The 16126-nt window shown below is 35.1% G+C and overlaps 1 protein-coding gene across 2 annotated transcripts; it reads right to left on the minus strand.

Moving 5' to 3' along the window:
* Positions 1-301: 301 nt before the first annotated feature.
* On the minus strand, positions 302-14502 carry LOC128492929 (pendrin-like). Of its 2 annotated transcripts, none has more exons than XM_053465694.1 (21): positions 14449-14502; positions 14053-14212; positions 13382-13521; positions 12863-12973; positions 12144-12325; positions 11196-11360; positions 10916-11068; positions 10747-10829; positions 9936-10083; positions 8460-8573; positions 7613-7690; positions 7046-7141; positions 6791-6897; positions 6330-6399; positions 5418-5510; positions 5235-5330; positions 4503-4742; positions 4370-4424; positions 3469-3614; positions 2935-3021; positions 302-2179 (listed from the first exon to the last, which is right to left on the minus strand). In XM_053465694.1, the coding sequence occupies exons 2-21, from the start codon at positions 14187-14189 to the stop codon at positions 2156-2158; spliced, it is 2325 nt and encodes a 774-aa protein (XP_053321669.1). In that variant the 5' UTR covers positions 14190-14212; positions 14449-14502; the 3' UTR covers positions 302-2155. The 2 variants fall into 2 exon arrangements, with proteins under 2 accessions (XP_053321669.1, XP_053321670.1); XM_053465695.1 differs by having other exon boundaries at positions 14053-14204; positions 14449-14499.
* Between the last annotated feature and the right edge of the window lie 1624 nt (positions 14503-16126).

The raw sequence follows: 16126 nt of genomic DNA on the forward strand, positions 1-16126 counted from the left end.
CAGTCCGTCTACTAAAACACTGTTAAAATTATCTTGATTTTCATGATTTTTGTTAAAATGCTGTCTAACTGGTGTTAGAAGCGGAGGATGTTTTAAATGTTCTCTTACATGCTACTGCAGTATAGCAGGAAACCAATCAGTTATTAAGTGTCCAATTGGGAGGGGGTGCTAGAGGCACAACAAGAGGACAGGACTGCCATAAAAGATGAATAGGGAACTATGATAGATTAGATAGATTGATAGATAGATAATGCTAGACCTACCTTATTGCATTATATAAAGAGATGAGCAAACATATAGATCAGCATATTTCAGTCGGTGTGATTTATTTTGATTTTGCAAAAAACATTTGAAACACTTCCACATAAAAGGTTACTGTACAGATAAAATGAGATAGGCCTAGGTAATTTTGCTGGCACCTCTATTAAAAGCTGGTTTAAAGATACAGTTCAGACAGTTTTTGTTAATGGAAAATTCTCCAACTGGACAAAAATAGTAAATTGAGTACCTCACGTTTTTTAAAATTATAGACCCAATGTTATTGAATGTCTGTATTAGTGATCTTGTAGTGAGCATTGAAAGCCACATATCAGTGTTTGCAGGGTGAGCCTAGAGTTGGTGGCTCCTGGGTGCAGGATTTCCTTGGTGACCCCACCAGACCTGTCCCCTATTTAACTTGTACACAATCACATTCTAACACACATTCTCACTCTAACACCATATGCTAACACAAACGCTCTCTAACATCATAATCCAACACTTACACTCTCTATCAGTAGACACTAACACACATGGGATTTAAAACACCTCATGCTAACGCCACACACACACTCTGTAACACCATCCCCTTACATACAATCAGTAACACCATACAGTAACAGATGAGAAATCAGGCACTGTTTCTAAATTCTTGACATACCTTACTATATCTCCTTAATAAATAAAACAAAAACAGGACATGTCACACATGTAAATATACAGTATATTGACACAGAATATAAAGAAAAATATATGAAATATTTGCTCATTAGAATGTACATCCTTCAAAATATGTGCAACATTATTAGATGACATTTGTTATAAACAATGAAAGGAAACAATGAGCCCGAAGTTCTGCTATTTAACTAAAGTTTAGGCACAGATGTTTTTTTTCATAACCAACATCAAGCACTGAATTGGCATAGTATATCCCATGTGTTTTTAGTTTTTTATTAAAAATACTTATCGGCAGAGCTTTTGGACCTAGCTTCTTCTCCTTTATTTTAACAAAGTGCATTGTCAGATTAGCGCTTGGCTACATCCTCTCAGTACAATGATAATGGGTTGAGTCCTTTTGAACTTTGTTTGGTAAATACAGACAAAATAATTGGTTTCCAAAGGAATAAAATGCTCTGTTCTAAGCCAACTTGAAGACAATTAATATAGATACTTAGTACTATTTAGAATGATTTTACAAGTCACCACTACATTAATTGGATATATTCTTGTATGTATGTGTATTCATCATTAAAGCTTTAAGTATTGATTTAATCATTTCATTTAATATATAGGAAAACACAACTTAACCACTAGTTGATAGTATTGGTAGGAAAATGATTTTTTATACGTGTCTTTGTACACAGAGTTATAGACCAGCAGTTAAACCCGGATGTTTAACTGTGTGAATGTAGTATAGTAATGCAGAAAATACAATATTAGGGATCTTTAACACTACTGTAAATCTCAGTAGTATATCAGTTCTAACTACTTGTTCCATGTAAATGTCATTGATCAATTTTACATATGCTCAAGAGGTATTTATAGCTGTAGAATAAAAGCAGTGTTCAATAGTATGTTAGGTATATGATATGCAAAGTGTTCTACCTTCCTTTGATGTGGAAATAGTTTCAGGTAAATCCTTTTTTTTCTAGATTGTAGAGTTTGTTCTCTTTTCATGTGTTAATATTTTGGGACTTCACAGTATTCTCAGTCTTTCACTGCTGTGAACTAGCTACATGCAGTGGCACTCACATATCTATTCTGTGTTCCCAGCACACATGTAAATCCAGCTTCCTGGGAGTGAGCAGTTTTTATTGAAAATGTGTACAAAATAGCATGAAACTAAAAAAGGGTCTGGTTATTGAAGGAAATATTGACAAGATGAAATTGCAGTTCTTCATGATGCCAGTCTTCGGAGTGCCTGTGATGAGAGAGCAATGATAAAGTTATTTAACTGTGCCTAAAAAGAACTTTTTTGCACTACAGAACAACACCATGGGCTATAGTTCATTTGTTTGCAAACCATAAGATTACTAAAGATTCTCAAGTAGTCTTTACAATATCCAAGTCCGTTCTGAATCTAAAGTTGAAGATACCTTATCATTTCCGTATATGGATTTTTGAGTATATTGGTCAATATTTACACTTGCAGATAAAATAAACAATAATGTGCGACTGTAACCAAGTATTTAACTACAAGTATCCTTACTGAATGCTTTATAATTCCTGGAATGGTATTAGGGCTATATAGTACCCAATAACCATTTTTTATTTTGTGTAACTTACATACTTAAAATCAATACGATGCTGTCACTGCCATGAGTTAGAGTCCAGAAAAACCCTGTACACATGCCCTGTACTTCTAGCCATACCTCAGTGATAAAACATAGTACAAAATATGGACTTCTGCGTAATAGTATCGACCAAGCATCATAACTTCAGCGTCTGCCTTTATATTATAATGTCTGAAAGTATGTTAGCTGTGGTGGTATTGCTTAGATTTTTTTCCATTTTTAATTGGTGTATTTCAAAGTAATCATGCCCATGTCAATAAAAACTGTGATGCATTAAGTTTTGGTTGTTGAATTGACATTAACACACCCCATTCAGAATCAGCTGAATACTTCCATATCTTATTTTAGAAGAATATCATTATTTTTTTTAAAAGTATCTTACCGCTTCCTGAGCATCCAGTTCCTGATCTGTGGGTTCCACTTCTTCTGTGTATTCGAAAGGTTCTTTAGATTCTTGCATCAATGAAATCTGTAAGGAGATAGAGCAAACTTGACATATTGCAACATTTTTGTTACCTTAATTAAATTAGTATCTGATCGTTTCTACCCCAAGAGGTTTTGAGAGAATTCATTACCCAGGAAATACATTTGTTATATGGATTACTGTATTTTCTGGAAAATTAGATTCACTGGTATAATATCCACTTGACACACATGTGCATATGGGCCCTTGAGCTCTGGAGGGCCCCACTTCCCCAACGGATTATCTTGGTGATGCCTCCGCTGAATAGCTGTATCAGCACTGTGCAGGCTACTGTAGCCAGTAGATGTGATCCAGCAATACAGGTGTATCTGCTTTTACAACATGGCAGCAAGTAGGGAGACCCCTATGAGGCGTTTAGGGTGCAATAGGGATAAGGAACATGCATTTGTCAAGTGATTAAAAAGCATTCCTGTAATTAATGTATCACATTACCTTCTCCAGTAAAGGATCACTGCCATCGCTGAACTTCCTCTGGTTCTCTATATACAGCACAGCATCATGAACAGTCAAGAAGCATATGTCAGGTTTGATGGCGTCATCAAAAAACAGACAGTCTTCCAGCTTTTTGTAAACTTGATCTGGGAAAGATAATTCACAGATGGTTAAAGAGTTGGTAAAAATGTAGGACTTGGCTCCTGTCATTGACTGTTATATGACTTTATGGAAAAATAAAGGGTTTTATTAACCATGAGCTATAGCTTCTCATTTTATACAAAAAAAATGATCTAACTATTTATTCTGGAAAAAGTAGGCATTGCATAATTCATTGTTAAACTTCTGAATTTCATCTTAGCATTCAAACTTATAAATGTACAACCTACTCAATTCAGCCCTCCTTCCTTTCCAAGGTTGATAAAACGAGTTCCATCAAAAGCACTTTGAGTCCCAAAATGGTGGGGAAAAGGCGCTATATAAATACTGGCTATAATTATTATATTAATAATTGCCTCCGAGGGAGCCAAAAAAAGATCAAACTCCACAATGTATAATGATAACCTATTATCCATAATCCACCACAGAGCAGGGTTACACAGCCAACAGGGGAGACGAGATGCAAACCCCCTCACGCTAAACTCAGTGCTTACTTATACCTATGGCTCTTTTGGAGGGCTCCAGCTTCCTGATGTTATTGCTAAGTGTTAGGGACAGTAAACTGTCCCTTTTAATGGTTTAATGGTTCATTTAATTAAATGTCTACCACAAAACCTATTGCTGCCTACCCTTACTGATGGTACTGATGGTATGAACACATGTGCTCTAGCATAAGCTCATGGTTCAGCAAATGAAAATAAAAGTTGGTTCTAGAAAGATGTAATCCAAGCAGATACATTACCCTCGCATGCAGCTATGTAGACATCCACATCAATCCTCTTGAATTCTTTAAATATCTAACAAGAAATAATAGATTTTAGATTTCTAAATACACACCTTGCAGTTAATGTTTGTAGGACAGACTAAATACATACCACTTTAAGTGATCTCACTCCAACCACATCAAGGAACGTTATTTGTCCAAAATCAAAAATAATGCTGTGTATAGAGACTTTTGGGACAGATACTTTAACAGGCAAATCTGAATTCCAGTCCACTTGGATTTCCACTTCCTTGATTTGCACTTCTGAGTTCTCTGGTCCTTCTTGGTCTTCTGGATCATCATCTGGCTCAAAGGCTTCATTATCTGTACCCGCATCACTGATAATTCCATTCTAAAAGATGCAGGTATTACACAATTGTCTTATAACATAGTAAACTCCGATTCTATTCTTTCCAAGATTTTTTTTCACTCTTTCTACTCAAAAATGTGTTTTAACAAAGGATAAATAAATCAGTATTTTTGTATCAGTATTTTTATAGATGTATTAGAGACAGTTAGTTACAAGCGGAAATATTGAACTTTGACTATGATTTGACTTTAAGAGATAAAATTTAAAAAATTACTAGGAAATAAGAAGGGACAGAGTCATATGAAGAGGAAGGGCTAACCAAGCTCTGATGGCAGAATAGGGTCAGAACCAACAAGGTTATTTATCATACCAAAGCCTTTAAGGAGATTCATAGAGTTCATAGGCTTGAATGGCCCCAGTCCACAAGAGACAGCTTCCCATTGATAAATGTTAGATGTCTCTACTATACAACTGGCTATAACTGGGTGTTATGTACTAAGGCAGTTAAAACATTTTAATGATACATGACATTACCTTTGTTGCTCTTAGTTGTCCTTTCTTAATAAGTTTATTTATTTTCCTGAGTGCTTTGGTCCTCTTGTTAAAAACTCTGACTGCGTCAAACCCAGTCTGTGGCAAAAACATATGTTTATTATTCATTCAATGAAATGAAATGTAATCGAAATTAAAAAGAAATCTGAAACAAGATTTACTTACAATTTTTTTAATGCCGTTTTTAAGACCATCTATATTCCCATAGAAGATACCACTAGTAAATCGAACAATTTTAACTCCATCCGACTCAATAAGCTGTGGAAGAAAAAAAAGTATATCTGGATGTTATACGAACTTTAAGCTAAAATGACAGCTAAATACTTAAATATAGAAACATAGAAGTTGGCACAAAATGAGAACCATCTAGTCTGCTCATTTTTCCTGATGAAAGGGATTCGAACCCCATCAGTTCTTGATCTGGTCCCATAGTGAAGATAGCTTATATCATAGCATGTCTGTTTCAATAACTCCTATAATTTTGGGTGGATCCCAATGTGTTCTATAGATTTGTTACTATTTACTTTGGATAGTTCCAAGTAGAACTTCTTCCTCTGTAAATACCCATGTCACTCTATTTCCCTTTGCTAACAATGGTCCCTCAACGTCATCTTCCACTGTAAAAATAGAGTTTTATTTAAGCAAATCTTTATCATCATTTATATAATCCCCTTAATTTGTCTTTAGTTTAATTATTCCTGGTTTATGTTTTCTTCTTTTATACATCTAAAGATGTTTTATCATGCTTTTTTGTTTACCTGGCAATTTTATCCTCCATGTTTGTCTAATAATGTGATTTTGTCTCCATAAGCTTTAAATGTCCCCCCATCTTCCTCATTTTGAATCTATTTGACATTCATAAAAGTGAGCTTCTTCTCCTTTAATATACTTGACACATCCGTGGAGTACCATTATACGTTATACTTTACGCTATATCAAGGGATCGCCTACAATTGCGAGTACTTTTTTATTATTAACTACTTTGTTAATAGTCATTTTCTGTGTTTGATGTTAGTAGGTGCCATTTGTTACATAAGATAAGCTCAGAAAATTCAGTGGTTTCAAAATAGTTCCTACATTTTTGTACTTCTTGACATCCTTGTAAATGTCTGTACCGGGGACATTTCCAAGAGAACCACACGTGGGGCTGAAAAAAAAAATAATTTTAAATTAAAGAGAAAATGCCGTACAATTTTATTCGGAAACAAAAACAGTTTTAATTATTTAATAATTACATAATAACCTGGCAGGGTTAAATTATCTGGAAAATGTGTCACTGGTTTAATTAAAATGTTTTATTGAAATTGGATAAAATAACAGGCAACTTTATACTATGTCCATAAAGTAGGAGATTTTTATCACATTGGTTGACAAGGAATTTTATATATTATATATAATAACATATATATATATTATATAATATATATATATATTTTTTATTATTATTATTTTGTTAATTACACTGATCACTCTGCCAGAGACAAACTTTAAAATAAATAAGTTAAACAAAGCCTGCAGAAAGGATTAAAGTTACTTACAACTGAACACGAAGAACGACAGTCAGTAATCCAAAGACAAGGCCAGCAAGCAATCCTAAATCCAGCCCCAGAAGAATGGCTGCAATACATGTGAACACCCAGATCACCTTGTAGAAAAAAAAATCAATGTGAGTTCAGTAAGAGAATTCATTATATCAGTTGCATATGAGGTAATTTGCTATTGAGATGATTTTTTCTCCTTTGTAAACAGGTATTTGCCAAGGAAAAATCACCACGAAGGGTATGGCTACTCACTGAGTCCCACTTGTTCTGTCTCCACAAGCGAGGAACGTCTAATACTTGCCAGAACATTCCCTTCAGATTGGCAATAACAATGGCTGCCAGCACTGACTGCAATTAAAAGAAGAGATTAAAGCAGGTCCATGTTATGAGATGGTTTAGTTACACAAAATGACACAACATAAGGAATACAAGGTGTTTAGGCATTACATGAAAGACATTGTAGCGATTGTCTCCTCACTTAGTCCATGTAAAAGCCTCATCAGATTCATTAGCATTAGAACATAGTGACTAAGCTTTGTTAACGCATAAACTTTACTTATCCCAATGTGTAAGCCATTAAGACGTGAGAACACAGCATGATGTTAAGCAACATAGTTAATAAACTATAATTACCCTTTTTTCAACCATTTTTATCCCCTTTACTTTAAAATGAACAGTACAATTTATCAGTTGGTTCTTGAAACCTTTTACTAAAATGCATCACCTAACCTGTATCCCATTGGTTAGAAAAAGTGCACATTTAGTATGTGTCTATGTGGCTTGACTCAAAATATATTAAAAAAAAAAGTTCCTACATACCTTTTGTAAGGGTTCGAGGAGTCTTCCGAGTGCTACTATAGCAATCAACACTATAAAAGCCGAGATCAGGCCTGCAATCTGAAAAACACAGTAATAGGAAGAGTGTGTGAAGCGAATTCATTTGGTTATATGGATCTTAAAATGTAATGTACAAAGTGGGCCCTGTACATTTTCTTCCATATTAATAGGTGAATGTTTTATTAACACGGTGTATATAACACACCATACATCCAAATGTAATGAGATCAGCTTTCTCCAGTTTAAAAGTGACAACTTGTAAGTGATTTGCAGAAGAGTTGCAGTTTTAATTGATCAACTTTATTATGCATTATGAAAGGCCAACATTGAGAAGGTTTGAGCTCCCCTCAGAATTGGACCTACCACTAATAGATGCCCTGAGCCTGTCAAAGTTGGCCCTTCTAAAATGAAGTGTCTTGGTGGAGTAGTTACCAATTTACATTGTTAGTTATCACCATATCCAGAAAGGCATGCTTTCTGGTTGGGTGTCTTTACTAATTGTGTCATTTAGCAGGTTAAAAAAACGTACTGCCCTTAGCAGAACTAGTTCTTCAACAACCTATATCTGGGTAATGAAAATGTCCCATGATTAAAACATCACCCAGATTTGCAGGCTGCTTAATTAGCAATAAAAGCTGATTCTCCCCATCAGCGCTAATCTTTCACAACTTGTAGCATTTGCTTACATGTGATATGAGACCCTTTTAAATGTCTTTGGTAATCTCCACTGATGGCAATAAAACCACTTTTCAGACTTTCCACATACAATACCCATAGCATCACATGAGAGTATACATATCTTGAACAGGGCAATTTTTATCTTATATACCTGGGTTTTTCCTCCAGTACTTTCCTGAACAGCAGTACGGGAGAGAGCTGTTGTGGCACAAAAGCAGGAGAAAGCGCCGCTGAATAGGTTACTTATCCCAAATGCAATGAATTCCTACCAAAGAAACACACACAGTTACCATTTATTTTGCAGTAGATGTTTGTTCCAAGAACAATGAACGTTATTAATCAGTTTTCATATCACTACTGTAATAATTTTGATTATCCAGTACTATGGACCTGTGTACAATTGTGAATGACAATTTTCAGGTAAGTTCTAAACAGTTATATACAGAAAATATACAAGCCTATTATTTCAAAATCAATTCAGTCCACAAAATTATGCATTATCATTTCAATAAAACGTATTAGTTTTAAACTGTCATCACTGAAGTAACAATGATACCTAAAACGTAGTGCTAAGATATAGGAGGTAAGTAACTGTAGTGTTATTACCATAGCAGCCAATGGAATGTTATTAGTGTTGACGATTTCATTGGCTGCCATGGTGATGAAATCACTTTCCAATTTTGAACATAATATTCATCAAATCTGCCAGCATGCACCATTACTCATCTGTTTGGTTTAAATATACCTACAAAACGCAGGTATAACTGAAAGACTTCTAATGCAGAAGAGAGGTAGAAAGTTTGATGTGTGCCCCAGTACTCACAGCATGTGTTCCATGGCATTAAAGGATATTAATGCAGACCATATTTAATACTCTGTTGATGGTGAAGAAGGAACAATGTTGCCTTGAAGGTGTGCTGTGTATATTGTCATACTTAGTACTTCTTAGTACTTCTAGATTTTATTATAGAAACAGGCAATTCTCTCAAGGTCATTTTATAAGCAGTGTACATATGTACAGTAGGTATTAGCTTTCTGCTCTAGCTGACACTGTCACATACTTGATGTTTATTATAAACAGAAAACACACACCCTACATTAGCGACTGTATTCACAACAGCAGCACGGAAATAATTACATGTCGTTGCCACCGGAGCATTTTGTTGGATCTGGGGTGTTTATATTCAAACACACTGTAAATCAGAACTTGTTACATTGACTTGAGCTGTACATCCTTATATCCTAGTTAATGAGCCACAAGTAAAGTTCAGCTCTAAAAATACTTGGCAGCTTTCATAGCAACATAGAAATATATAATAGAAATAAAATATACACATTCTTTACAACCATAGGAATATAAAGGATATAAAAGTATGGTGGGAGTTTCCCTTTAATTATTCTGTAATATAACGTCATGTAAAGGGGAACTCCCACTTAATCAGACCTTAATCAGTCCTTGGCCTTAGATTTAGGATAGCCATACACCTATCCCATGTCTTATGTTTTATACAAGCAACTCATAGAAAACGATTTTGTACCAGAGAACCTATTGTGGGAGGTCAACGTATAAAAAATGAAAGGTTCGATCAGTCTATATTAAATGAGGAATACAGCAAAGTTTGTTTACCTGATTTCCGTCAATTGAATAGTTATGTTTGGTGGCATACACTTTTCCAACAGACACGGCTACAGCATATGCCACTATTCCTACAGAAAAGGCTGAACCGATCATCTCAGCAAACATGCTGACATCTGGTGTCATGGGTGGAATGAACCTGTAACAAAAAATTTTTTTTCTCAAACGTCAGCACAAATGGAAATAACGCACATGTAAGGGCATATATAATACCCATGTTCTCTCTCTCTCTCTCTCTCTCTCTCTCTCTCTCTCTCACTCTCACCATAGCTTTCAATTGGTCTACTATACATACACAGAAGAGAACCAACTATTACGGTATATCTAGTGTGCCATTTGAAATCACTATTTCTTTTATAAACATACGCTTTCTTGAATTACTGTATTGTGCTTGTATGTACTATTGTCACTGAAAGTCCATTCCGGTTATCTACTACATTTAATGTAAAGTAGACTTTTCTTACAGTACTTCTCAGCATCCACCATAACCTTAAATCATACCCTCTCATCCTGCCATTCGTCTTTTTATTTAAAAAAAACCCACATTTTTTTCCATTACTTTGTGAACCAGTATTTTACATCAGTAGAGCTTCTAAAATGGACAGTTACATACAGTTTCACAATGAATCAATGTAATCATAATGTAATAAATGAAACAATGACAGGTCAGATAAAAATGTGTATATATGTTTATACTAAATGTATTTAACAATGTTAATTCAATGGTTTGCATACAATCTTTTCTCTCTCATAGCATTAAATTAAGGTATAATAATAATATCAACATTAATGTCACACTTACCCGCTGGGAATAGTTTTTACAATCCCCGCATTGTATTTTTTTTCCAGATTTACTCCATAGGAAATCCCCGTCGCTACTATTGTCTAAATCAGAAAGAAGTAGGATTCAGTGCTTACAGTAGTAGAAATGAGTCATTGAAATATTACTGAGTGGCTTACAAAAAACCTACCACAAGGACTTCTATGGGAATCGGTACTCGAAGGATGTGTTTGTATCGGTCATTCATTTCTTTGACCACCACACACACAATGAAAGTCAAGAGCCCAGCAATGAGGTCAGCAATATTGGTTTTCCAAATGTTGGCAAAAATATCGATAATTGTCTGAAAAGGCAAGGAAGAACTCTTTAAACATCTCAAACAATGTATTACATCTACAGTCATCTTGATGTCATAGAGCTGTGCCACAACAATGTATATTCTGATTATATTTATAACATAGGAAACTCACATATATAATAGAAAGCACTCCATTGTAATTTTTCGTCGGGACATTGAGAACCAGTTTTACTTGTGAAACAAACACTTGGAAAGCTGCGGCTGTTGTGAATCCTCCGACTAGTGGATCTGCTAGGTACCTGACAATGAAGCCAATTTGAAGAACACCCAGTGCAAGCTGCAGGGAGAAGAAAATTATAAAAGGAAGAACATTGTGAACATTTGAATATATAGATGCTTGGTACTCTTGTCCATTGGTGTTAAGCTGTTCATTTGACCCAATTTGCTCCACTGATACCCAAAAAAACTAGGCATTTCTGTCCCTTTTATAGGTTATACACATGAAATCATCTGTGGTGGGATGTTCTATCTGGTAGAGTTCTACATGTAAGAAATAACCGTAATCGTGTCTGCAATAAGGAGAAATTGGGTCCAGACCGTAATTAATGTAACAAACCACCTTATCTTATTTGCACCTAATATAGTGTAAACCAAAAAGTATATGTAATATGATCATGTATCCAAAAGGTAAGTGTTTAACGATCATTGAGCTTATCATTCCCATTGAAAGCAGAACTAAAATCTAGCAGTTTCCCTATTTTCTTTGCTAAACGAAAAGAGCAGTTGGGTATACAGAAAGACAGCGATGGTGAATTGAGATAATAATAGTGATTTTAAGAGATTCAAGCACTCATGTGCAGGTTGGAGCGATGTGGCTATATGTAGTCAGCTTTATTAGGTGTTGGCTTTATTCCATTGGCGGTTACCTGCCTTAAAAGAATAGTGCCTTTAAACATTTGAAAAGATAACCGTCTGTATTTTGATGGCTGTTTATTGCGAATGGTGTGGTAAATGTGGACATTCTGCCACAGTAGGTATATGAATGTTGTATAGGGTGTTCCATTCACAGAAACGTAGCTGTAGGTGCACATGGTAAATGTAGGCATTCTGCAATATTTACCTGTATAATTCCGATTAGGAAGCTGAGCGTTCCGGAAACAAGGACTCTGGCTGCGTCTCTGGCTACTGTGTCTATCACAGTTTTATTCAATCCAGTGGAGTTGCTTAACATCATAAACTTTTCATCTGGTGCCATAGACAGAACAACGGTTCCCACCATTAAACTAACCACTGGAAATGGTCCTGTTGGAAAAATGAAATAATAATGGGAAGCGTGCAGATTTTAGATGATGATGATGATTCCCCTGCACATGCAATTAAAGACGTGTATTGAAGACTAAAATCCTGCAAAATCCCCCCATATGCTTCTGCACATCCCCAAACCCATTTTCATACACGTGATGTACTTAGCACCTGTCAGCTCCAGTACAGGCTCAGAAAATGCTGCAGATGGGGGTCTGATTAGACCCCTCATGCAAATACCTGGAAAGCAATCCCATTTATTTTAATGTTGTAAGTACTAACTAACTACATTATAACTGCTAGTTGCAGCCATGCAAACATTTCTCTCCACAATAACCGATCGCAACGTCTCTCTCGTAATAATTCCAGTGTCTGTTTTTAACCTCATATTCATTTCTTCTCTGCTGCACTCTTTCCATTTGTCTCTTAGCTCTACATATGATCTTTTCAATCCCAGTTATGGGTCCTTCCACTAAACTCCACTGTTAATGCATTATTTTTGGTGCACCTAATTTTCTTTATAAAATCAGTACCTACCAACAGAAATGTGCCGGGATGTTCCCAGGAAGAAATAGGTCAGGATAGGAAAGAAAGATGAATACAGTCCATATCCAACAGGGACAGCGGCAAGCAATGCAAAGGCCAGACCTGAAATCACACACATAGAGAATGCATTATGTACATGTATCACGAGCACAAACAAATAACAAATGGAAAGAGAAAACAAAATAACCAAAAGTATAAATGAATTTTTTGTTTATGGAAAACAAATTGCAAAGTTAGTTGTCTTTTGTAACATAAATCATAGATTTTGTTGGAAATGTATGGATATGTAGGTGTCTAGAAGCAACATATCAATTGTGTTATTGGTAGCATTAAGAAAAGTAAAGTTGTCTTTTAATATTTGCCTTGGCCCAGTCATGAATGACGCAGCCATATGTTGGACCACAATAAAAAAGACCTTCTCTCTTGGTTATAGCACTTTTTTTTACCATCTCATTATCACTATAACACTTCAGCGCGAATTGGTTATCGTTTAATGAACCAAAAACATACCTTGCAAAGTGCCAACAAGCCCTGTGCTTACTCCCGAGATCAGGTCATGTACAAACCATTCTTTCCATCGATACTTGGGCAACCAGTCAAGGATTGGGAATAATGACTTTAGTCTCTGAAGAGCCTGTCTAGATGTACAGCTGCCAGAATAAAGAACACACAGTGTGGAAAACCACCAAGTTATAACCTTTCTAGGTAGTAGAAATCAGTTCAAATACACCATTGGTTATTAACTCAGATTTCAGATAGCAGTTGGTCTTTTCTAAGTCAATGAAAATCTGTCGAGATCAGAAATTATAAGTCCAAATTGTCACTAGCTGCACTAGAACAGACAACATGTTGATCTAGGTAACACAAAAATGATCTAACAAATATTAAATGATAAATATACACTATTTTAGGAAAAATACTATTAAAGCATATTATTAAAATGTCAAAAATATAGATTTTTCTGTACATTTGGACAATGTGTATTTCTGCTTTCATGTTCAGATGGCTAAATATTTTCTTGCTGATGTTAAAAATGGTATATAATAGATGACAAAAATGAATAGCAAATAAAATACCATATTTGCTTTTTTTTCGATGTTATGTGATTGCCCCCACTTTGCAAGCTATGTGAAATCAACACGGCACATTCAATATCCTAAAAAAAATCTAGAGATTACAACCTGCAGCTTTTCCGGAGCCTTTCCTGGACCGTTTTCTGAATAATTTCTTTCTTCTCATTCTCTTCCTGGAAAGCTGGTTCTGAATACACCGATCGAGACACCAGGTACTGGCGGTAACCATTGTTGGGTACATCCATCCTCCCTGATGCCACCTAGAAAACTGCAGCAATTGTCTTTTTTTTACCACTAAAAATGTAGTTTGTTTTATAATACATGAGTCGTTAATTTTAAAGGGAAGCTTCTTAAAAAAAAATAAAGTCAATCTCCAGAACAGGACAGTAAAGTTAGAACAAAAATATATTCTACTTAATAAATAATAATAATAATAATAATAATAATAATACCGCAAGTGTAGAAATCACTGCACAGAATCAAAACTTGTCAATGTCTATATACCTGTGAAAGCTGAAGCCCCCAGCAACCTTGGCAGGCTTAGAGCACCATGCATGATATATACTCCTCAAGGAACCTCTATTTATGGCAAAACAGAAGCTCCCATTACCAGTCCAAGGAAGAACAAACTTGCCAGAGTCAAACACTGATACACTTACAAGCACATACAATTAACCCTTCCCTCACCACAACTAACGTACAGTAGACTGTGCAACATGATAAATTAGCTAAGGGCTGGTTTTTAGCAGGGTCACTCCAATTTTTTTTTTAATATATGCTCAGCATGGATAAGATGTAGCAGAGCATGGACCATCAGTGATGATCATATGGGGTACACAGACATACAGGGATTCTGGAGGGATGGAAGACTCAGGTAACCTTGTTGCTTTTAATACCTACATAGTGCCCCCTTCTCATACAACTTTTTGGGTCATGAGAAAAAAAAGATTGAATAGAAAATTGGTGGTTCTCTTGTGAAATATAAGCTGTTGAATGGATAAGTATTAAATACATAATGAAGAGTAGTTAATTAATGCTGCATTAAGTAGAGGAGTAGAATTTTTTTTTAATGGGTAATTTATAGGAAACTAATTTTGGAGTTTAATCAAATGCATATTAGCTTTCGTCAGATGATAGGGTCTGTGGGGGTGGGTGTTAATTATAATGTTATTAATTGTAAACGTTATTAATGTTATACCTCTAGTTTCTTACATTTTTCTAAATTTGACACTTTTTACAAATTTCCGATGTCCCCGCCTTGTGCCAGTTCTAATACATTTGTAATAATCCGAGTATTTTTTGCTAGTTTATGATGAATTGTATAATTATTTCCTGTGTATATTGTAAACCAACTAAATTCAGAAATATATTAAAATCTTTAATTTAAAATATAAATTAGCACATTAGGATTTATTTATGTATAGAGAGCAATTCTGGAGCAAAGTGGAGCAATGATTGAGATAAAGGATTTTGACACCTATTCCTTGGACAATGGTAGTATAGTTTACAATCTAACTAAGCATATTAAATATCTATATGTCTTTAATGTTAACATGCGTATTAGGTGGCTTGGTCTTGTTAAATTCCCTAGTGTATGAACGTATAGGTGTCTAAAAGCAACCCATAAATATTATTTTATAGATTTAAGATTTTTAAACCTCAGCCTCTCTGTTTATTTGCTGCCTGGATGGTGTGGTCATCAACAATTATTTTCTGGTCACTATTGGATCCTGGAACTTGAATTTTCCTGATTTACTTAAGTTATTAAAAAGCTGGGAGCTGAACACCTGCAAAATAATAAATAAACACCTGTAAATAATAAATAAATGTATTCCTATTGCAGTAACAGTGGTGAAGGCACCAAAGAAATCAGAATGCTCATGTGGATTGCTGCACTTTACAGAATTGCTGTATATTTATATATAATCCCTAAATTTATAATATGGATTCTATAAAGGAGGATTGTATTAAGCTTAAAGCTCTGCTACGCAAGCAGCACCCAAACACATGAATCCACCAGTTACATCCCACCCGTAGGTCCAAAATGTCTCTGTAGTGCGTATCTTTGCTTTAGCTGGCTCATGAAGTAAAAGACGGAACAAAAATCAGTTCAACCAAACAAAGAAACGTGAAGAATAAGCTGACGAAAGGAAATAAAATGGAGTTTAAAGTATTCTGGCAA

The sequence above is a fragment of the Spea bombifrons genome, chromosome 4 (genome assembly GCF_027358695.1).
Source record: "Spea bombifrons isolate aSpeBom1 chromosome 4, aSpeBom1.2.pri, whole genome shotgun sequence".
Classification (NCBI taxonomy): domain Eukaryota; kingdom Metazoa; phylum Chordata; class Amphibia; order Anura; family Pelobatidae; genus Spea; species Spea bombifrons.